The sequence below is a fragment of the Pseudopodoces humilis genome, chromosome 1 (assembly GCF_049639895.1).
Source record: "Pseudopodoces humilis isolate 2021_Gansu_Grassland_sample_001 chromosome 1, ASM4963989v1, whole genome shotgun sequence".
Classification (NCBI taxonomy): Eukaryota; Metazoa; Chordata; class Aves; order Passeriformes; family Paridae; genus Pseudopodoces; species Pseudopodoces humilis.
The window spans coordinates 75,245,567-75,269,869 of record NC_142200.1 but is presented as its reverse complement, the minus strand read 5'-3'; the positions used below and the strand labels follow the sequence as shown (position 1 = coordinate 75,269,869).

The 24,303-nt window shown below is 40.3% G+C and overlaps 1 protein-coding gene across 2 annotated transcripts in view; it reads left to right on the top strand.

Annotated features, from left to right (window-relative positions):
* The window catches only part of MYO10 (myosin X), a 63,551-nt gene extending 47,078 nt beyond the window's left edge, over nt 1-16,473 (top strand). For both annotated transcript variants that reach the window (XM_014259614.2, XM_088053564.1), the window contains 13 exons: nt 1,626-1,719; nt 2,483-2,538; nt 4,066-4,208; nt 4,667-4,861; nt 5,953-6,110; nt 7,402-7,525; nt 8,504-8,801; nt 9,519-9,726; nt 10,275-10,411; nt 11,223-11,343; nt 13,732-14,184; nt 14,547-14,738; nt 15,017-16,473. In XM_014259614.2, coding sequence (XP_014115089.2) covers nt 1,626-1,719; nt 2,483-2,538; nt 4,066-4,208; nt 4,667-4,861; nt 5,953-6,110; nt 7,402-7,525; nt 8,504-8,801; nt 9,519-9,726; nt 10,275-10,411; nt 11,223-11,343; nt 13,732-14,184; nt 14,547-14,738; nt 15,017-15,127 — 2,290 coding nt within the window. In that variant the 3' untranslated portion in view covers nt 15,128-16,473. The remainder of the gene's footprint in view (nt 1-1,625; nt 1,720-2,482; nt 2,539-4,065; nt 4,209-4,666; nt 4,862-5,952; nt 6,111-7,401; nt 7,526-8,503; nt 8,802-9,518; nt 9,727-10,274; nt 10,412-11,222; nt 11,344-13,731; nt 14,185-14,546; nt 14,739-15,016) is intronic.
* Nucleotides 16,474-24,303: the final 7,830 nt, after the last annotated feature.

Genomic DNA, 24,303 nt, shown 5'->3' with positions numbered 1-24,303 from the left:
TTGTTCTTTAAAATCCACCCATAAATTATCACTAGATGTGTATACAGTGCTATGAAGTCTTTTGTATTGAAATAGAAGTTTCACTTTAAATACATTTGCAATTCCTGAGCCCAGAAAGGGAAGCTGAATTTAATTTGTAGGAATATTTTGGTAGGTGAGGCTTAGTTTTCTTCAGTTTCTTTACTTCAGTTTCAGCTTTTCTTCTGCTGGTGGTTCCTCCTCTCTAGATGACAGCTTCTCTGCTGTTTTTTGTGGCATTGCCTTACATCCAGCAAAGTGTTAAATAGAACTTCTCTGTGGGTGTCTCTGAGTCTTAAAAAACAAATCAGAACTAAATATGTTCTCATCTGCTTTATGGTCTGGCACTCTCAATCTTTGTTTTTCTTCATTGCTTGCACTGTTTCTAATAAAAGCATGAGCCAATAAAAAGACTTTAGGATATGGCAGTGATGGTACTGTTTGACAGCCTACACAGCTTTTCTCAAGCTATTTTAGCAGTTCAGTTTCCAGAATTATACATTTTGAGGGAACAGTTGGCTTCTGAATGCTGGAGTTAAGGAGGCAGCTCTTCAGTGTCCTGGGCAAAAATTCTGTGATTAAAAGTGATTACAGAAAAGATAACTTCATATTTAAGTCCAATAGTTTTGCAGTAGGTTGAGTGTTTCCTCAACCCCATGGTGGCAGGGGAGTCTCTGCAGGAAAGTGAGGAGTCTGTTTTAAAGGCTGGACTTTTTAGCCCTTTGAAAACTTGGCCCCAGGTGGTTTTCATTAGAATGGCAAATTCATATCTCAAAGAATGGCATTCAGGAACCTGTTGAACAGGCCAAGCTCTGCCCTTAGATTTCAGTGGGATTCCTTAGAGCAGTTGAGCTTTATCATATACAAGTGCCAGAAGGATAGAGGTTTCCCAGAAGCAGAAGGTGTGGTTGGAATAAAATCCATCTGCAATTGCTGCTCAGAACTAGGGGCTGAACCACTGGAAACCTCCCTGCCACTTTTCCTGTTGTGGATCTATACAGTGCCAGTGGAGTGGCACAAATTTGCTCATACTTCCAGCAGCTGGATTTTTCAGTGCTCCATAGGGAACAAAAATTGTAGAGGTATTTTCTTGGGGGTTTTTGTGCTTCTACACAGTTGTGCTTCTACAGAGGACTCAATGGACTTGGGTGGTCTCTGCAGAAGTATCACTGTAAGAAATTACTACCAGTCACGCTATCAGCGCAGCACAATTTATAATCTGAAGTTTGGGGTTCCCATTAAAGGCTTTGTGTGTAGCTGGCAATGTATTTTATTCCAGATGAAGCATGTGGAATCTGTTACAAAGACTCTCCAAGCACTCAGATGTCTCAGTGGGCTTAAGGCAGAGATGCCACTTAGTGTACAAGGTACTTTTTTTCATGAGGAAGGGTATGACACAAGGTTGGATGGGAGATCTGGAGGGGCTTGCTTGCACCCCGTGTTACTTGAACTGACATAAAGCCTTGCTGCTTTTATGCCTGTTGACAAAGGGAATCTTAAGCAACTTCAGAAACCTGCAGAACCTGCTAGATCTCTGCAGAACAAAGGTGACAAAAGGCTTGTGCAGAACCAAAATTTTACTTACACTGCTGCCTTTCTCTCCCCAGCCAGTGGTTCAGTGTACTGAGTCAAGTCCATGCATCCACAGAGCAGGAGATCCGGGAGATGCATGACGAGCAGGCAAATCCACAGAATGCTGTGGTAAGTAAATCTCAAGAACTTTTCAAACCAAATTTTTTTAGAAACAGGGGCATTGTGGTGGCCACAACTTCTGAGAGTCACAACCTACTCTGGTGGTAGCTGTGACACTGGCTAGAGCTTCCATGTCCTTGGTCCTGTAGCTGTACAAGGAGTGTAACTTGTGATTCCTCTCCCATCATTCACCTTGATGAAAAATGACTGTTGGTTTTGGGGGTGTTTTTTTCTGATCCACTTCCCTGTCACATCACAGTGTATGCTTGATTTTGAAATTTTGCAAAGATACTGTTAATGAGTAAATTAAAAACCCAAAATTTAAAAATTTGTGATTTCTCTGATCCTGCATTTACCATTCTGTACAACATCCACTGGTAATTAGTAGAATACATTTGGAACCTAGTATCAAGCAAAGGAAAACAAAAACTTCTGCTTAATGGCTTTAGAAGTTTGTTTTGAGAGGATGCCTTTGTATTGGGATGTCAAGTTTTCAGTGAAAAACTCAAGCATGTTTGGAAGCATAGAAAAGAGTAGTTTTTGAGCTCCCTCCATCCTTAAACTACAAATAATTTTTTACTGGATCTATTCATCCAAGTCTCTTGGTTTTCCCCTGAGCAGTTTTAATGGTTAAGAAAAACTGATGCCCAAACCTGCAGTTCATTTCGTTTGATCAAAGCTGCTGCTTCTTTCTCCTGCTGCTCAGAAGAGTACTGTGAGTAATGTAATAGTGAATGTCTTCCTCATTTTCTGGTTGGCTATTTGTTTATAGGGAACACTCGATGTAGGACTAATTGATTCTGTCTGTGCTGCTGACAATCCAGACAGGTAAGTCAGAACCATGCCTGGTGACTTTCTTTTTCTCCCATCTCTAGCCAAAATCAGACACTTTATGCTTTAGTCTCTATATTCTACTGGCCAACCATGTATTAAAATGATTTCATTATTGCCTCTCTTTTCATAGCACTAAACACCACATGTTAAAACATGGAATAGGAATGATGGTGTATTTTGAGGGGGCTTCAATAATTTTCATGACACTGCTTCATGCCTGAACTCTTCAGCTCCTAAAGTGATCCAAAACTGGAAGATTAGACTTTTCTTTCATTTATACAACTAATGCTCCTGAAAAAAAAAAAAAAAAAACAACAAACAGCTTATTTTTCAGCTCCTTAGTAATGTATTAGGCAGAAAATTTAATTTGTTTTTCTGTTCAGATTCTCCTTCATGAATGCTGTATTCTTCAGGAATGAAAATTATTTCCCCAGAATAAAAATGTCTTCTAACAAAGAATACAGCACAGCATAAAAACAACAAAAATGATAGGTTATTCTTAGTTCTTGAAGAACTAATGGTGTTTAGGGAAATAAAAAGTAATCTGGATTCAGACTATGACTGGTTTATAAAGTTACTGGATGTGAGGTGTTATTTGAACTGTAGGGGCTCACTCCAGTTTCTCCTCTTTGTGTACATGTGTAAAACAACTGGTGCTAAATTAGTGCTTTGTCCTTGGCCTGCCAAAACACTGATACCAGAAGTAACAGTGAGTTTACAAGCCCAGGCTTCCTAAACAATACAACACAAATGTCCAGAGGTTTCACAGTTTTAAATTATTGTTTCTCCTGCATTAAATTAATGCAATAATTTAAGCATTTTTCTTGTAACCATTTTTCACATAGATTTTTTTGCCTTTTTGGGGAAATTTATGTTATGTTTTGGGAGTTTTCTCCAGATGAAAAAAGGAAAGGTAAAGGGTTAAAGCAAGTGTTGTAGGCTGAGGAACCTGCCTGTCTGATCCAGAGAGCATCAGCACACTTCTCTTGGCTTGTTCTTCATGCTTCAGTGAATCCTGGTGTAGGATTGGGTAAAAGCCAGGCTCTCATTAAGAATAGATTGTATTCTCTGTGAATTGGGTTGCACTGCATTAAAAATAAAAGAATCCGTGTTCACACGCTGCTCTGCTATAGACCTTTGTATACTGTTTCTTGTTTTAGCTAATGTAGCTACCAACTGAAGCAGACACTCTAAATAGATCTGACTCTGAAACAGTTCTGATTCACATGCAAAGCTGATTAAAGTTTGGAAGTTTTTCTCACCACAGATTTATATGGCACTTTAATGTAAACTTCCACACCATCCCCCTTGCATTTTGGTGTGAATGTCACATAACTGAGCCTTTTCAAATGCTTAGTATGTTTTTCTTTAGGTGATAACTAATAATGCATTAAAGGTGGACGGTATTTGTCTGGATAGAAAATGTAAACAATCAACAATTTTTATGGTTATGGGAGGGGTGAGGTAAACAGTATGTATGCTGGTTATAAAGGCTGTTTCAATTGTTGTTTATTTTCATAGACCAAATTCATTTGTGATCATCACTGCTAATCGTGTTCTTCACTGTAATGCTGACACTCCTGAAGAGATGCATCACTGGATAACCCTGCTCCAGAGGTCAAAGGGGGACACTAGAGTGGAGGGACAAGAATTCATTGTGAGGGGTAAGAACTGAGTGGGGCAGTAAAAAGTAAATAACATCTGTTATGCTTTGAAGAGATTGTTCCCACAGTACAATGTGGATAATATGCCAACATGATTAGTGTTGCAGCCTCATCTTTGTGTGGTGGACTTTACTCACAAATTAATACATTAAAATTAATTATATTCTGAAATTATATTCTTGCTGTGCTATGTAAGAAAACATTGTAATGATGACAAAAGTGTTTTCGTAAGTTGACGAGTTAATTCTTCTAGTGAAACATCAAAATTGAAAGGTATTCATATTATCTTTATAATTTCATTGTTTGAGAATTTTACTCGATGTTGTTTCATACGTGAACTTATCAATTCACACAATGTTTTTATTGTTGTTGAAAATATACAACTAACTTTTAGCAACCTACTTTTGTCTAACTGTGCTCAAGAAAAAGAAGTGTGATTCAAATTGTGTCCTTAACAGGGTGGCTACACAAGGAAGTAAAGAACAACCCAAAGATGTCCTCATTAAAACTAAAGAAGCGTTGGTTTGTTTTGACGCACAATTCTTTGGACTACTACAAGAGTTCAGAGAAAAATGCTTTGAAATTGGGTACACTGGTCCTGAACAGCCTCTGCTCAGTGGTCCCACCTGATGAAAAAATCTTCAAAGAGACAGGTAATTGTTTGCTCTTGTTCAAGTATGCCTTCTGTCTTTCTAGCTAGTAATGACATACTATTATACTTAAAACAATGCATAAGAATATTTTAAATGGATTATTATGGGTGCAGTTCCATGAACAAATCAGTTCCCATGTCACTGAAGTGTTCTACAGGGAATTACTGGATGAAAAACAAAGGTAATATATAGAGGAGTAAAATTTGTTCTCACCAGCATTCAAATTTTCACAGACTGACACTGCTGCCAAGTTAGCGTGAACGCTTGTGCTTACACGTCAAAGACCTGGGGAAAGACATGGGTAGCACTCTCCTCATACATTATTTTATGTGCTGAGGAGCTATGAGGGCCAGTATTGGAGCAGGTATAGGGAGATGCAGAGCAGGAGTCCAGTTTGTGGTAAACTACAAATACTACACCCGAGTCAGCTCCACTGTGCACTTTCAGAACTGGTTTTCAACTCAGAAGCGTCTGTTTGCAAATGAGAAGCAACTGTTGACAGTCCTGTCATCTCATTAGGGTCACTGACACTTCAAAGAGGCTTTCACTAGAGAAAGATGAAACACATTTCCTTTTACTGAATGTGTTTCAGAAAAAGCCTATACAATGATGCAGAGAGAGAATTTGAACTGAAATGCTCTTCCTTTCATAGTTTCCGCTTCACTGGTGGAAAATTAAAGACAGAGGAGGTAGTTTGTGCTTTATGTCTGTTTGTGCATGTACCACGGACTATGAAAGGCTCTTGTGTAGAAAGCAAATCTGTCTCAGATTTTCCTGTTACAGACAGGACTGGAGAAGTAGGGCCCACAAGCTACAAGGACCTAAGAGTATTCCACAGTATTTAACAGTGTTGTCTTACAGTGATTTTTACTAAGATTACTGGGTAAAGCAGGGGGCTGTATGATGCATAGTTGTAGTCTGAGGGTACTCCTAGGTTTCTTTACAGGAGAAAATCCCCTTTAATACCACAGTATCTTTATTATGATATTTAGTAACTTGCACAACTTTAGCTCCTGAAAGACTGCCAGCATGGTCTGGGACGCAGCAGTGGGTGTCTGCTTATCTGATGACCAGTTTTGCTCTTGTGCCAGGTTACTGGAATGTGACCGTGTATGGACGCAAGCATTGTTACCGTCTCTATACGAAATTGCTTAATGAGGCAACCCGCTGGTCAAGTGCCATCCAGAATGTGATTGACACAAAGGCACCCATTGATACTCCAACTCAGCAGCTTATTCAGGATATTAAGGTAGGCACAAGTAGGATGGCATGGGATGAGTAAGAATGGTTCCTTAAATCTTTATTTTGGCTTTGCTATATTGGGTAATAAAGCAGAAAATTATGTTTTAATTATACAGTGACATGGACTAAAATTCTGAAACCTGAATGTATTCTCTGACCTGATAAAGGAATTTCTGTCTAAACAGCAGAAGAGCAAACTTTGAAGTGCAGCTTGGAGGGCAAGAGGGATAACTTTTTTCCATTAAAACAGTAACAAGTTTTACTGGTTTGTGTTACTTGACAGACGTGGCTACACCTGGCAATAGAGCACATTGTGCAGGTTTATGAGTTACCTGACATGTTTGGGTCAGCCCACAGTGAGCAACACACCAGGATTTGGACTAAACAGTTCTTCTGACTCTTTTTTTTTTGTCATTATGGTCCTTTTCTTTTTTTATGGTAGCATGGGCTAAGCATCTCATATCTCTGTGTGATGAGAAGAACGTTCAATTTTTGCTTACTGTTTTATGATCTCATTGGAGACAGTGCATGCACAGCCAGAGAATGTCCTTCTGATTTTTGCTGATGTGCATTTATGAGAGAGGAGTATGATTCTCACAAGAGACCAAAGAAATAGGCAAGAGGGGAGAACTGCTGCTGATATTTTCCCTTAGAGAAAACACCTCTTCCCTCATGGAAAAGAGGTATTACGTTCTCGGTTCCAAGATTATGAATGCTATTCTTCAGAGCAGGAGAAATATATGGAATTCAGGACTGATAGAAGACAGTAGTCAGACGTGTATCTGTCAATCTTGGCCTAAGAAGAACAGTAAGAGCAGTATTTGGATGTCAGAGTGGGTGCACCAGGTTTACAGCAGCACTTTGGACTATTTTGTTTGGTAGCTGGTGCAGTTTTTAACTGAAAGGCCAATTAGTTATGCTGGAGAAATACTTTTAAATTAAACTTGAATACAGATGTCATATTTCCCATTATGAATTATTGGAGTAAAATTAATATAAAACGAAAACACACTTCAAAAATTGTTATGGTACTTCATTTTGGTGTCCTGCAGCTCTGCTGTAGTTTGGTTTTCTTACTGCACAGATAAAGTGAGCCTATCCAAGGCCTGAGGTTAGCAGGTACTGAGCATTCATAGCCCACAGCATGCCATGGCAGCCACAGCATTCACAACTGGATTTCACACCAAATACTGTTGGTAACACTGATTGCTCAGTTTTTATAACCAACTTAAGGGCACAAAGCCTTGCATTATTCTTAAAGCTGGACCCCAAATCCTGTTTTTTTCTTATCCCAATAGGAAAACTGCCTAAACGCTGATGTCGTTGAACAGATTTATAAGAGGAATCCTATTCTCCGTTACACTCATCATCCATTGCACTCACCTTTACTACCACTGCCATATGGGGACATCAATCTAAACTGTAAGTTTTCCAATAATAGAGCCACTTTTCCCTATGAAAGACTAAACCAGAGGATAGAATTTTTAAGTCTAAAATGAAGTAATGGTGGCAAAATACATGTTGTTAGTACAAATAGACAAGTTTCTCTGTTCTGTTTTGAGAATAGCAGTTTGCCTTGCATAGAGCCATGTGCTTGCGGTGTTCCTATAAGAGTGTTACAGAAGGGAAGGTTGCTATTGCTGTCAGCAATACAGCTAAGAAGACTGAGTTTGGAAAGTCTTGCACTGAAGTAAGCAACTTAACCTGATTCACTCAGTCTCCTTGAATCATATTCTCCTCCTCATATTATTGTTGCTTCCTACCCCATGTGGGAAGGTGCAACAGCCACAGCTTCCAATTGACAGGTGTATGTTTTATCAGATGGGATAGGAAGCCTTATTTATGGGAAATAACATTTATGATTGTACATGGTTTTAAAAAGTAATGCTTTGTTTAGTCCTGAAATTAGTGTAATCATCTCTTTTAATCTTCTTGATTCAAACACTAATTTAGAAGTCTCTTTTGAATGAATGGTTCAGAGCTATTGATGATTGTGAACTTGGTGTCCTTAAAAAGGATTTGGTTATCTTAGTTTGCAACTGCATATTAAACTGCATATTAAACAAGATATTACACAAGGTTCATCCTTTGGAGGAGGGTAGGAGGTTACTGTAGAGTGTGATATGGCACTTCAGCAGTGTGACTTGCTCTGAGAGAAAAACTCTCCATCACAAAAAACAATCAGTCAAAATACACCTTTTCAGTTATTAAATTTGGAACAAATCTCAATAGAAAATTAGCTCATAAAATGAGTTTGAATCATACATTTGAAATGGAAAATATAGATTCTAGTATCCTGCATAACAAGGGTCACAGAGTAGCATTGAGCAATTTCCACATTAAATGCTGTTTCTTTCATATCTCAGTCTATGCGCGTTTCTCCTAATATTTCTTTCATAGTGCTGAAAGACAAAGGCTACACAACTCTTCAGGATGAAGCCATCAAGATATTTAATTCTTTACAGCAGCTGGAGTCTATGTCTGATCCCATCCCTATAATCCAAGGTATCCTCCAAACAGGACATGATTTACGACCTCTCCGAGATGAGCTCTACTGTCAGCTCATCAAGCAAACCAATAAAGTGCCTAACCCTGGGAGCGTGGGGAACCTCTATAGTTGGCAAATACTTACCTGCATGAGTTGCACATTTCTGCCCAGTCGCAGCATCCTCAAATATCTCAAGTTTCATCTCAAAAGGTGAGAACCTTTGATCTACTAAAGCACCACAACTTGTAATAGTGTTTAGATATCTAGAAGTGAGACTTAAAGATGTATTCACTTAGCCAATGCGACATGCCAAACAGTGAATCTAAAAAGAAAATGTTGTAGGAAAAGTGTGTGTGAGTTGGTCTGGATGGAATTACACACTCTTGAAGAATCAAGCAAAATGCCACAGAGTTGAATCCACAGTTTGGTAATGTTGGCAAAAGGGGCACTTCTGGTAACTGTATAAACTTAAATGACTTTCAGCCCATATCCCCATGTGCCATTCTCAACTGTCCAAACCAACCTGTTAAAAATTCTTCATCTGTTTACCTTATTTCATGAGATATGCATCATGCACGTAAAAGAACAGTGTCATAATTAAAGATGTATTTGTGGTACAAACCTATGATTGCAAATCTGATTTTAAAGTATTAGTGAACATTAAATAATAATAAATCGTTGTTGACAGTTCCACATTAACCAGAATGTGGAGTTCCTTTTGTTGTGATGCAATGAAGGAATGCAGAGTGTGTTATTAGGAAAGTTAGTCCACTAACAAACTCAGTCATTTAAAAGCTTTGTCTGTACTTGGAGCATGTGAATTAAATAGTGGATTTCTGGATACAGAAATACTCTCAGTGGGAAAAAATTCTCAAATAAGCAAACTTCACAGCCTGGCAGCTTAAAGTAATAAGCTTTGTCTCACAGGGTTCGTGACCAGTTTCCAGGAACTGAAATGGAGAAATACGCACTTTTTACTTACGAATCTCTGAGGAAAACCAAATGCAGAGAGTTTGTGCCATCACGAGATGAAATCGAAGCATTGATTGGCAGGCAGGAGATGACATCCACAGTTTATTGCCATGGTGGGGGCTCCTGTAAGATTACAATCAACTCACACACTACAGCTGGAGAGGTGAGAAGTGGTGACAGAATGTCTTTGGAACAAAATCAGTGTGTCCCTTTACATGCCAGTCCCAGGCAGTGTTACACTTTGGAAGCACTGGGGTCTCTGCCAGTCTCTCCAGGAAGGAAAGGCTTACAGTGCTGTCCGTCCCCACAGTATGTTCTGGAGAAATCCCTGCCATAAAAACTGACTTCGTGCTGCAGAGGATTACCCAACTGTAGTTCCTTCTTACAGGAAGACTAAGCAATTAGGCAGAGAGTATTACTGGAGAAACTTTAGTAGACATTGGTGTGTATGAAAACCAAGCTTCTTCACAAAACTGGAAGACTCTTGCTGAGTTGGTGAAATACAGGGGGCTATATCTGGCCAAGAGATAGCACGTATCTATTCTGAAAGAGTAAAAATTAATAATGCTGATAATTAATAATGCTGAGGAGGATAAGTTAATAACATTTTTAGCCTAATGTAAAACCTAGCTCTATTTTTTTTTCTAAGTGTCTTACTCTGTGGTACTGTTTTTCCATGCTGTGTTTTTTTCATGTGATGTTTTTCATTAGGTGGTTGAAAAGTTAATTCGTGGCTTGGCCATGGAGGATAGCAGAAATATGTTTGCTTTGTTTGAGTACAACGGAATTACTGATAAAGCAATTGAAAGCAGAACCATTGTAGCTGATGTCTTGGCAAAGTTTGAAAAGTGAGTGTACCTCTCCTTCTCTCTTCACTATAATAAATAGCAATTAAATAAATTTCCAATGTCAGTAATGCTGAATTTTCTCTTTGACTTGCTTGTTTGTAATGATGCAGCTGAATTACACATGGGCCATTTCTAGAACAAAAGGATTTCTTTTCTAGTTTTCTTAAAAGACTTAACAACCACCTATCCACTTGTGTTGGTTTTCCTTTGTCCTGACACCAGTTAAGTAATATTTCTCATCACTATTTCCACATTTTCTTTTCCACTACTACAATTTTTTCCACCATTACTGTCAATGTGGCTGTGACAACTGACCTCAAGGCAGTCACTGCCATTCTGACTGTTATCTAACTTCACATGGAAGTCACCACAGTATAGCTCACAACATTTCTATTAGCATTAAATTGAAACCACCCATAGCACTGTAGTAAGAAAACATAATACAAGCCTAAATAAATTTGTCATCCTTACTTTTAATGCATAGCAATCAGCCCCCTTTATTCACATAAAAACAGAGAAAAAATTAATGTTTTAAGTGTTGTGCAGTTCTATAACAGGACTTAATAATGTTGCTTTTATTAACACCTTTAGACTTACCTAAAAATCAACATTTATTAAGAGAATATGGGTGAGAAACTGTTGACTTGAGAACAGAGTCAACATTTCTCCTTGATTTTGTTGCAGGCTCTAACAACGGACACACATAAAGCAAAGTTCAGCTGATGCCTTGCTTAGATTCCACAGGTGGCAATTTAGAAAAGAGTTTCATTTCACAGATCTGATATCTCTCCCTCTTAACACAATGATGCAGGCTTGCTGCCACTGCTGAAGCTGGGGAGATGCACTGGAAGTTCTACTTCAAGCTCTACTGCTTCCTGGACACCGAAAACGTCCCAAAAGACAGCGTGGAATTTGCCTTTATGTTTGAGCAGGTAAAGAACAAAGTTTCTGTTTTGAGGCACTTTTAAGAGGAGGAAAAAAAAGCAAGAGATCTAGGCAGCACAGAGAGAGTTTTGATTTTGCTTCTGTTCAACTAAATGCACTACTACTCAAACATCAAAAGCAAAGGAAGTGTTTCGTTGGTCAAAATAGGCCTAACCTGACATAAGTGAAGCACATATGATTTCTCTAGTGTTATGTTTCTTCTGCATTACTTGTCAGTTGCTTTCTGTATAATGGTAGAAAAATGGATAACTGGATCTAATCTGCATAAGAAGAGTAATACTTGCTTTTAATTTTCCTCTTTTTAAATCATTTTCTGAAGAAATTATAAGAAATAAAGTGAAAAAAAGTGTAACTGGCAACAAATTAATTAATAAGAGACTCCTGCTGGCAGCTGTACAGAAATAATTGAGCAATAGCCTTTTATCTTTTAAAAAACTGATTGTTTCATAGGTACCGTAGTCTAATAGTCCAGTCTCAGCAGTAACAGTAAGACAGCTATGATGAACTTAGTGAACTTGCTGACCTCAGAATGAGGCTACACTGCAAAACATAAAATAAGTTAAATTGATTTCTAATGAAAATTAAATGCATCAGCAGCTGGATTTCTGTTATATCAGTCCCTGTAGTTACTCAGAAACTCACAGATGGCATTTATTACTGTTGATTATACTTCTACTATATTGCAAATGATTAAAAATTCTTCCAGTAGTCAGCTTCTTTCAGTGAGCACTAGACACAGATAAAGATCTCTGTGTAGGGTTAAGATTTCTCTTTGCAACACCAAGACACTGACATTCTGTTGGTGAGCACGATGATGTGATCAAGAACTGATGTACCGCAATTTTCATACATATAAAGGGTTTTCCCCATCTACATCTTCCCTGTAACAGAATATTTCTTCCTTGTTCAGTTTATGTTTTAAGGGACCATATTACATCACAAGTCTACCAGAAGTCTCCTTCAAGAGTCTACTACTGTAGTTCAGTCCAGAACTGTGTATTGTTGGCTGAAGGCTCTGGGCAATAGGTTGCCTTGGTTGGGCTTAGAAACTCGGCCATTCTGTCTGTCTGTTGTTACTTCTAGAAGAGTCACCCAGTGCTTCTGTTTGGGATGAAGTTCAGACATCAAGAAGAAAATCTATGAGAACTCTGCATCCAATCTGCTACATTACATTATTGGTTTAAGAGGCAGATTCAGGCGGTTTTCTGTATGAACAGCTAAAACAAGCGCATTTGCTGAGGGAGATTTTTTTTTTGTGTAGCATTCTGTGCTGACTAGTGTTTAGCCAAATACTTTGTCTTTCCAAAACCATTACTATTTGTTATGAAGGATGACATTCAATCCCTACCAGCAATATTACAGCAGTAGCTTGAGAGGTAACATGACATTCTAATGTAATGTAACATCAGTTCTGTTCTTTTCTCTAACTATCAGCTTTTGATGTCAGTCATCAACTTTTTTCAGACAATTATGAAAATTCCCTTCTGTCATCAGTTTTAACTTTGCAGTCTCCATTATTTTAAAGTCTGAATCCTTTTATAATCATAAGGTGCTGAAGAAAATATTTAAGTTCTTCCTCATTAAAATACTGTCCTTCCATTTCTAAAAGACAGCTCTTTCTTCTGCATGTGTACAATCTCAGGTAAAACATTTCCATGTTTAAAGGCACATTTTGTACACTTAAACTAACTAGTTGTTGCTGAGCTGTGAATTATCTCTGTGTGTTTACTAAACTTGCAATTCCTGGATCTCCAGACTCAGTGCATGTTTGTTTCCTCTACTAGTGTCATATGAAAAAACCTAGCTGCTGCACATTTCCACAGGTTTGAATGAGTGTGTAGAGCTGGTATTTTGAAGAGTCTTCTTGGGTCAGAATGCTGGTTCAGAATCAGCTGATGCTACAGAGCACTGTAATATGTAGATGTACTAACTTGATTTGGGACCCAGTGAGGATGTACTGTTTCCCCTTAGCAAAATTACAAAGCTGTTGTAGAGCTTGGCTTGCTTAGCTGGAAACATCAGTTTTCACAGCCAGATTATTGATAGCAGTAAACAAAACTGGAGACCTGTTTCTTCCTAATGCCCTTGAACATAGATGGCTTCTCCTCAATCAGATGTTCAAATCCTGTTTTTTTTTCCCTTTAAATCTTATTTTCTTTTTTCATAGTTCAGTTACTCTTAGATATGGGAGTTCACTAAAAGCTGTCCTAGTAAAAGTAATTCCCATTTAGCAGGTTCCTCCATTGCCTTGCCGTTCTTCTGGTAAACTGAGTCTTATCCCACTTAAGTTTGCCTGGGAGTAAATCTACTCCCCTTGTTTCTCATACTTCTTTCAAATGCTGCTTTATAAATAGTACCTTTTTTCCCCTTGATAGGCTCATGAAGCAGTGATTAAAGGACATTATCCTGCTCCTGAGGAAACCCTCCAGGTCCTTGCAGCTTTGCGTCTTCAGTACCTTCAGGGAGATTACACTGTGCACACTACCATACCAGAACTGGAGGAAGTCTATCCTTTGCAAAAGCTGAAGTCTAGGATTACACAGTCGACCAAAACATTTACTGCATCAGAGAAGGCTGAGAAGAAACGAGCCAGCTTTCTTGAAGGAACACTGCGGAGGAGTTTCCGCAGTGGCTCTGTCAGCAAACAGAAGGTTGAGGAGGATCAGATGTTAGACATGTGGGTCAAAGAGGAAATCTCAGCTTCCAGGACTAGTATTATTGACAAATGGAAAAAACTTCAGAGGATGAATCAGGAGCAGGCCATGGCAAAGTACATGGCTTTGATTAAGGAATGGCCTGGCTATGGTTCAACACTCTTTGATGTTGAGGTAAGACCATATGAACATTCAAACTACAGCTTACACTGTATAGGTGATGATTTCCTTCCAGAGCAGTGAAACCATAAATACAGTATCACAGTGCTCAGAAAGCTGATGTAATAAACTTTGAGCTATTAAAAGCCTGCTCCCACTGGCAAGCACTGTGGCTATTTAAATCCACCAGTTAACTGTAGAGGGACAGAATGCTATTCTGACAGGTTACAAACAAGTATAAGAAGTATAAAAAACTACATTTAAAGAGGGACAAGCAATATGCACTTTTTAACAAATGGTTACAGACAAAAACATCAACAGTAAGTTGTGTGGCTCCCACTGTTCCCCTTGCTGTTAATTTACATTTTTTTCTCTAGTGTAAAGAAGGGGGATTCCCACAGGAGTTGTGGCTCGGAGTCAGTGCTGACGCAGTTTCTGTCTACAAGCGTGGGGAAGGCAGGCCTCTGGAGGTGTTCCAGTATGAACATATCTTGTCATTTGGTGCTCCGCTTGCCAACACCTACAAGATCGTGGTGGATGAAAGAGAACTGCTTTTTGAAACTAGCGAGGTAAGTGCAAGGTAATTTTGTTATTGTGGTCTTCCTGTTCTGATAGCCAGGCCACGTAGCAATTCAAGTAATGGCTGCAAATGTTAGAGATTTGTTCAAGATCCCTGTAAAGCTAAAGGAAAGACAGAATGACATGGATAGGAGTGCTGAGTAATTTTATTTGTTTAGCTGCAAAAGGGTTTTGTTGAAAGCTTGACAGTTTTCTATTTTTTGTGTCCAAAGAAATTCATTCAATACTGTTACCTTACTAAGAACTGTGCTGTTCATACTCTTGCCAGGTGGTCGACATTGCAAAGCTGATGAAAGCGTACATCAGCATGATCGTGAAAAAACGCTACAGCACCTCTCGATCCGTGAGTAGTCATGGAAGTCAGGGCAGCTCCAGGTGAAAACAAAACCACTTCTACTGTGCCCTAAATAGAATATATCACTCCTTGGCCTCAGAACAACCTGGGGACATTGATCACCTTTGTTGACAAGCTAACCAAGAACCAGAGTTTCAACGGAAAATATCTTCAAACAATGTTTTAGAAAGACCGCAGGGAGGCAGGGGAAGATCAGCAGAAATAGTCACATACTAGAACTGCTGGCTCATTCAAAACTTTTGAAAGCATTATTACCTTCAGTTGATGTAACAAATGCCTTAAGACTCGATCCACTGCAATACAAGCAGTAATAAGTGCCTTACAATATTAAGCCTAACTTGTATTGACCTAAAATTGCTGATAAAAGTCAAGAAGATTTCCTTTGTCCTTTCAGAACACTGAAAACAAAGTTATATTCATCCATTCTGCACTAATCTACTGGCCTGTAGACAGGTGGGAAGGGGGAGGGAAGAAGAGCAAGGTATATTTTTTTGGAGCGCTGCTGGCAGCTTTCCTGGATGGATGCCAACACTTTGTTTCCTCTTGCTTCCGTGGATGTGCACATTGTGCATGCATATTTGAGCTGTCAGTAAAATTTGACAAATTTTATTCTGTATTTCACAAGTCTTTTGAAGCAAAGGGAATAAGTATGTGCAATGGTGTAAACAGTCTTTCTGTACATTTTAATAGTTCAGAGTTATAGTTGCTACAATTGTATGGTTACTTTATAAGCAGTTTTATTAACAAGTAAATTCCAAAATTTTCATACATTGATTTTACTTTTGCAAATATGTATTACCATATAAGTAGCAGAAGTCTGAATTCTGTATCTGCTGTATGATAAAGAGAGATGTAGTTGAGAATATTTATAGATTACCTTAATATGGAAATACAGTTATCAGTTCAATTCTCCATAATGTCAGCTGAAGTTTTTAATATTAATTTTTTCTTTGAAAGATATCACTGTTTTATACTTCTGGCTGGACTCTTCAACCCAGACCAACTGCCAAAGGCCAGAGCCCTTCAGGGTTGACTAGAGAAGGCAACGTTATACAATGCAACTGCTTTAATACAGAGTCCTTTATTTTACCTCGTTGCCTGATGAAGGTTCTTGACAGTACCCTGTAAATAAATTGGGGAATATCAGCTAATAATAATTTGATTTTGGCTTTTATTTTTGTACAGAAATACTGTAATATAAGGCAAAACTTTGTTCAAAGGTATCTTTTTGTCTGCAGCAAAAAAAAAAAAAAAAAAAGAAAAAAGAAAAAAACCTGAAAAACCTTACTGTTTTTAAAAACCTCAGCCTTTAAGGAATCATGCCTACTTACTGGGAAAAAAAAGTCCAGCAATAAAGAAAATATGTCTAATGTGCTCTGTTTCTATTTCCTAGTGAGTCAGACTTGCAACAAAACCCTAATTTCCTGTCTTCTCAGGAGACAAGCCTACAGCACAAGCTACATATATGTCTGTGTGTGCTTTTGCTTGGAAAGGTGCCTGTGCTGTGTGTTGTTCCTGGACAGGTACCCTTGCCCACACCAAGTGTCTTTACACAACATAGAGGGAAGGACTGCTGAGCAATTCCATGCCACAGGGAACGTGCAAGTGGAGCTTTTGCTGTTTATGTAGCCCTGATGAAAGATGGCTTGTTTTTATTAGCCAGCCACATCATGGCAGTGCAGCATGCACTGCCCTCAAACTGTACACAGCCTTTGTAGACTACAAGGCTTGATCTGAGAAATCCTCCACCCTTCTCCCACTGCCAGATACTTCTAGTCACTCCATCTGTGACACCACCCCTCAGTCCCTAAACGTTTGCTAAATCACACTACTAATTTCATATCCTCACCCTCCCAGAAAAGGTGAACTTAATTTAAGGAAGACAAGAAGAATGAAAGTAACTATAACTTCAGTATACACACACAGAGTATCTGAGACTGACTTTATTTTTTTATTTTTTTTTAATTTTTCCCATATGCAAGTTATTTAGAAAGAATTTACCTGCTCCTAGAAAGGCATCCTTGGAATGGCATCATTTATACATTTCAGCCAGCACAGCAAAAAAAGTTCAATTTTGCCTGTGTGTAAACATGCTCAGAGAAGTCCCTGTACATCATCATAACCAGTAATTGGTTAACAACCCAGGAATACACAAGATGACACTCTTGTACAGCATCACAGTCTTGAGAAGCAGACACCACTACCTGATTCATTTGCCTCCTGACTGACTTCTGGATGCTCTCAGCCATTGGGTGGGATGTTTGCTCTTAGTCAGTACACAGAAGTTCTGTCACTACATCACTGTAATTAAGAGTTTCTCGTCATTCATGCTAAGTTGATCAACCTGCCATGCAAATCTTAGTCCAATAACTGTTACTGAGGCAAAGAGAAAAGATTCATAATTGTCAATACTCAACAAATGCACATATTTTCAAAATAAATACAGTATAATAGACACACCTGAGTCTGGAAGTGGAATGACGGTCCATGCACTTGGAATTGACCCCAGTTGTGGAACTGCCACTTACTCCCCTCTGTAAGATGGTCGTTACCCCAGGTGGTTACACCAACACTGTCACAAACCCTCTGGGAGCACACATTGGGTTCCCACAGCCTTGGACTGCACCTGGTGGAATACAGCCACATGGAGGAGAGCCCAGGAACCTACCAGCCAGGCACCCTGCAAGAGCACAAGGCTGGGCAGAAACCATGCAGTCAGGCCTGGGAATAGTGTCAGCTGCAATGGAAATAAAATTGTATAGCTTCACCTTAGTATGCCCTTAAATCACAAAATTGCAGAATGGTTTGTGTTGGGAGGGACCTTAAGATCATTTAATTCCAATTCCTTTGCTGTGGACAGGGACACCTTCCACTAGCCCAGGTTGCTCAGGACTCCATCCAGTCTGGCCTTGGCCACTTCCAGATATGGGGCATGCACCAGTTCTCTGGGCAGCCTGTGCCAGAGCCTTACCACCCACACCAGAATTTCTAATATCTAATGTAAACCTACCCTCTCTCAGTTTGAAGAAATTCCCCATTGCTCTACATGCCTTTATAAAAACTCCTGCTCCAGCTCTCTTGTAGTCCCCTTTAGGTACTGGAAGGCTGCTCTAAAGCCTCCCTGGGACCTTTACCAGGTAGAACAACCCCAAATCTCACAGCCTGTCTTCATAAAAGAGGTGCTCCATCCCTTTAATCATCTTTGTGCCTCTCCCCTGGGCTTAGCTGGCCATGCCTCAATTCCTCCTACATCTTCAGGCTTCTGTCTAGCGCTTGCCCTGTGCCTCAAAATACAATACGACCATTTGTCAGGGTGCCAGAATTCTTAATAAACTTAATTACAGAAGCTATGCAGAGGAAATTGCTTCACCCCAGAAGTGTTGCATCAGAAAGCGAGGTTTCAAGCCCCACATTTCTGAGGCATAACATGTACTCACAGGTCTGTACCAGCTCAAATGCCCAACACAGGCACACTACAGTGCTGCCAGTCATGTTGGCCCAAGACCATTTTACAGAAACATGGCCAGAACAGTGTCTGCTTTTTCAATGCTGACAGATGCTTTCTCACAACACATGCGCTCGACATCATTTACGACTGTGTGAAGTTAGTACAAAAGCGTACCAACCACATATGACAGCACTGTCCTGAATAAAACTTATTCTTTGTGCAGCTCAGCCCTAGAAAGTCACTGCATTTCACTCCACAGCCTCTCACTACATCACAACAGACACAAGGCCTTTGGTGCAATACAAAAACTGCTCATGCCACGACAGCCATGGGAAGACAGCAGAAGAGGGCAGCAGCGATCCAAGGAAGTGAACTATATACCGAGTGGTTCCACCTGTAGTATGAATTTACCTGGTCTCTATCAAGAAGTTGGGGTAGGAGAGGGAACAGGGAGGGAATCTTCTCATTATTTTGTTCTCCACCTGTCACAAACAACTGTCTCAGGTCGCTCAAAGAATCACCAGCTAAAAACCAGCAAAAGCAGGTTTGATACTAAAGTGAAAGCGTGACAAAATTTGTTCAAAGGTTTGCCCTACTGTTTACTAGCGGGTTAAAGCACACAGAAAAATTGGACTAAAATATGAAATCAATCAATCTAAATCTAAAATCTACCAAAAGTAACTTACATGGAGGCTGGGGATAGAAAAAGGGGAAGAATGGGAAAGGGTAAGAATAAAAAGGAATGAGGGAGACCCACCTATTGAGTCACAAGGTTCAGAGTGGACCCTTTTGCCAAACTTAGTCCCAGAAATGACCAATGGTTTAGCCTAAAGGTTTAAACCACACTTAAACTTAATAGCACTTAATTGATAGCCTAGTTCTTTAACAAAAGAGTCTACAGAATTTACTACAAGCATGACAGTAACTCATAGGCCTTATTAATTAACTTATTAATCTAACATATTTAAGAATCTAAGGGACCAATATTCATAGTAAATTTTCTATGGTATGTTCACACTTGCACCCACACAGACCTAAAGGAGTATGTACCTGTGAAAAATTCCCCTTGAGTTCAGCTCACGTTGGATGCTTTTGTATCTTTTCAAGGGGAGAAGGGTTGAACCTCAACCAGTGGGGGTATCACCCAAGGTCTGTCAGTGGCTCCAAGTATTGCAAATCTGAGAGTCCACTGGCCCTGAGAGGCCTCACTCAGAAGGGGTCTCCTCCTCCCTACTCCTCCTCCTCAGAAGGAGGCTGATGATTGTAGCCCACTCTGGTCCTGGAGAGTTCACAGGGTCTCACTTAGGACTGATGTTTATAGGGTTGCAAGAGAGCTGGCTCAAGTCATAGTAATTTTCCATCCTGGCAGCAATTCAGGTCAGTAATTTCTTTGAAGGTTTCTTAACAAAAACATTGTTCCACTTGGGTTGTTATTCAGGCAAGAAAAAAAATTTTCTAAGGGTGTTTGTTAAAAAGCAAGAGCCCATCAGACAGCCCAAGTTCATGGGAACAGTGTTTCTGATGAGTTCAAGAAGAGATTAGCCCAGGTGTTATTTCCTTTTTCTTGCATAAAAATTCATTTTTCCTTTGCTCCCTAACACCCACACATATCTCCCTGGGCAGACAGGAATCACACTCCTGATAATTACCAGCTGACCAACAATAAATGTGACAAGAACAGGGACAGACCAAGACTTGCCAGAGGTTTAGGAAAGATGAGAACTATAGTAACCAATCTAGTAGCAAAAGGAGGCTTAAGAGGGGACACCTGAATTAAGCATAAACTGACAAAACCACAAGCACTCCACAACCAACCTCACTGCAATTACAGAGATGTGGTGGGAGAGTTCCCACAGCAGAATGTTGCCATGAAGGGCTATACAACTGTTTAGGAGAGACAGACCAGGAAGGCATGGTGGTGGAGTTGCTCTCTCTGTGAGGCAACGCTTGGAGCTCTGTCTCGGGGTGGATTATGAGCAAGTCAGCAGCCTGTGGGTCAGGATAAAAGGGCAGACAAGTAAGGCTGTGTGGGTGTTTGCTCCAAGGTGCCTGACCAGGAGGATGTAGTGGGTTAGGTCTTCCACAGGCAATTAGAGCAGTCTCAAAGTCACAGGCATGTTCATGTGGGGGACTTCAACCACCCTGACACCTGCTGGAAAGCTACACAGCAAGGCATGAACAAGCCAGGGGGGTCCTGGAAAGCACTGATGACAACTTCCTGCCACAGATAGTGGAGGATCCGACAAGGAATGGTGTGCTACTCGATTCATAAGCAAACAGGGAAAGCCTTGCTGGCAATGTGAAGGTTGGGTGCAGCCTTGGCTGTACTGGCCATGAGATTGTGGGGTTCAGTAACAGGTGAGGAGGAAGTGAGGCAGCAAGTAAGAATACAACCATGGGCTTCAGAAGAGCTAACTTTAGCCTCTTCAGGGATCTTCTTGGAAAAATCCCATAGAAACAGGCTTTGCAGGGAAGAGGGGGTTCAAGAGAGCTGGTCAATATTCAAGGATCACTTCCTCCAGCTCAAGAACAATGCATCCTGATAAGCAAGTAATCAGGCAAAGGGAACAACACACCTGTTGGATGAAAAAAGGACTGCTGTCATTACTTATGAATACATGGGAAATATACATGAGATAGAAGTAGGGCCAGACAACGCTGAATATAGAGAGGTTGTCAGAGTAAGCAGAAATGAGGCAAGTAAAGTCAAGGCCCATCTGGAATGAAATCTGGCCAAGGGTGTCAAGGAAAAGAAGGGCTTTTTCAAATACATCAATAACAAAAGGAAACCAAAGGATAATGTGGGAGTGTTACTAAATGGAGCAGGGGTGAGGGGGTCTCTTGCCTTCTTTGCATTGGTCTTCACTGACAAGACCAGCCTTCAGGGATCTCTGACCCTGGAGACAAGGGCAAATGAACATCAGGAGGAAGACCTCTCCTTAGTCCAGGAGGATTTGGTCAGAGAACACCTAGGCGAACTTGACATTCCTAAGTCCATAGGCCCTGATGAGATACATCCATGAATCCTGAGAGAGCAGGTGGACGTCATCAAGGTTGTTAACGATCACTTTTGAAAAGTCATGGAGATCAGGAGAGGTGTATGAGGGCTGAAAGAAAGCAAATGTCACCCCAGTCTTAAAAAGGGAAAGAAGAAGAACTCAGGGAATTACCAGCCAGTCAGCCTCACTTCAATCCATAGAAAGGGGATGATGTGCCTAGTTCTGAAGTGACAAAACAAAACAAAACTGGGAGAAGCCAACACCCCAGAACTGTGCAGCCCTTCAGAAGGACCTTGACAGGCTGCAGAGATTGACAAAGAACTGTCTGAAATTTAACAAGGCCAAATGCAGGGTCCTGTCCCTGGAAAAGAATTACCTTATGCATTGTGACATTTCTGGAAAGCAGCTCTGTGGAAAAGGACCTGAGAGTCCTGATGGACAAGAAACTGTCCATGAGCCAGCAGTGTGTCTTTATGGCCAGGAAGGCCAATGGGATCCTGGGGTGCATAAGGAATAGCTTTGCCAGCAGGTTGAGGGAGGTGATCCTGCCCCTCTGCTCAGCCCTGGTGAGGCCTCATCTGGAGTGCTGTGCCCTGTTCTGGGCTCCCCAGCATGAGACATGGAGTTCCTGGAGCAGGTCCAGCAGAGGGTGAAAAAGATGATTACAGGACCGGAGCATCTCCATTATGAGGAAAGGCTGAGGCTACTGGGTCTGTTGAGCCCTGAGAAGAGAACTGAGGTGGAGTCTTATCAAAGTTGATAAGCATCTGAAGGGAGAGTGTCAAGAGGATGGAGTCAGGCTCTCGTAAGTGCCAAGGAGTAGGACAAGAGGCAGAAACTGATGCACAGAGAGTTCCACCTGAACATAAGGTAGGACTTCTCTACTGTGCAGGTGCCTGAGAACTGGGGCAGACTTCCCAGAGAGGTTGTGGAGTCTCTCTTACTGCAGGTATTCAAGAATTCTCTGGACACAATCCTGTGCCATGTGCTCTAGGGAACAGGGATGACCCTGCCTGAGCAGGGAGGTTGGACCAGATGACCCACTGTGGTCCCTTCCAACCTGACCCATTCTGTGACTCTGTGAAACATGCTCTCATTTGAACACATTAGAATTAAAAAACAGTAGGTTCCGATGAAATTCCATCTTCTAGTCCTGTTTTATCAATCATAAGGAAGGCTCTTGGATGCACTCTGCACAATTCCATATAAAGGAGACTCTCTATTCTGCACTCTGAAAGATATTTCCCTTTTATCTTACACCCTGCCTTCTGAGAGAGTATTTCCCCATCCATGCTTACCCCATTCAGGCATCCAGGTAAGTGCCAGAATCCATTTTTCTCTACCTAGGAATTTCTCTCACTTGGAACTTCTCAATTTACTAAACCTAACATTGCACCTACCTAATGTTTTTACTTAGATCATCACTCTTTTTACAAATACAGTCAAAATGTTCAAACTTGCTGATTCACAGAATTTTTGATACTTTTTAGACAATGACAACTCCCGTATGAGCTTGCCTGTTTCATAAACTCTAAACAAATCCTAGACTCAAAAAAAGGTTGACAGCCTGCTTGGCCTGCTCTCACACAAAGCTGATCGAAGAGTGGAGCTAAACCTATAAAGTCATTATCGATTCTCCACCACATATAATCAAACAGGTAATGCCATCTAAGAGATTACAGTAATTAGCTCCAAAATTAGATCCATGAAAATCAATTATTCTTACTGATCTTCTACATGGCATGATTACACAGACAAGAAGATCAGCAGTTTGGTATTAAACATCTCTGAATTGTTGCACAAACATTTTATGAGATTGCTGTACAGTACTATTTCTGGGCTAAAAACATTTGTTTTAAGTCGCTTAACTGGCTTTGACCATAGGTGTTGAGCCATACATTCTCTTCTGTAAATTCCCTTGTCCCAAGTCCTAAGCAGTTACATCAGAAATACTATTCTTTCTAACAATTCAAGACATATAAATGTTTATAATAATGTTTTATACTAAAATAAGTGTATGTAATTGCTACATTAACTCGATTCTATAAAACCTGGATTCAGAAAAGAAAAACACTGCATTTGAGCATGGAATATTTACTACTGTCCTCACACACTTTTACCAAACAAAAAGGAATATCTGATGTGGGAGATATTAGTGCTTCCTGATCATGATTTCGATTACAGAAAATATAAAACTGAAGCATTATTCTTCCATACATTAATTCATTGTTGAGTTCTGCTCTTAGAGTTTACAGGCATTAAGGAGCATAACCTCTAGCAGTGAGGGAAAAAAATTCCAAACACTAGCATTTTTTAATGAGAAGCAGCATCAACACTCATATATTTTTGTCACTTATGTTAAATTTTTCATCTTATGCCACTTAGTATGATGCACCTGGCATGGCAAGGTTCTGGTAGCAGCATGGGGAAGAAGGAGAGGAGCTACAGGGGTTACATCTATGAAAACCAGCCAGAAGCTTTCCCTTTGTCTGCAGAGACAATTCCTGCCAGCTCCAACACAGACCTGCTGTTGGTCAGGGCCGAGTACATCAATGATGGTGATAGCACCTCAGGGATAATATATGTAAGAAGGGGAAAAAACTGCTGTGCAACATCCAGTGGGAGACGGGAATGAGAACGTGTGGGAGGGACAACACTGCTGACACCAAGGTCACTGAAGAAGGAAGGGAGGAGATGCTCCAGTCACTGCAGCAGAGATTCCCCTGCAGCCTGTGGTGCAGTCTGTGGTGGGG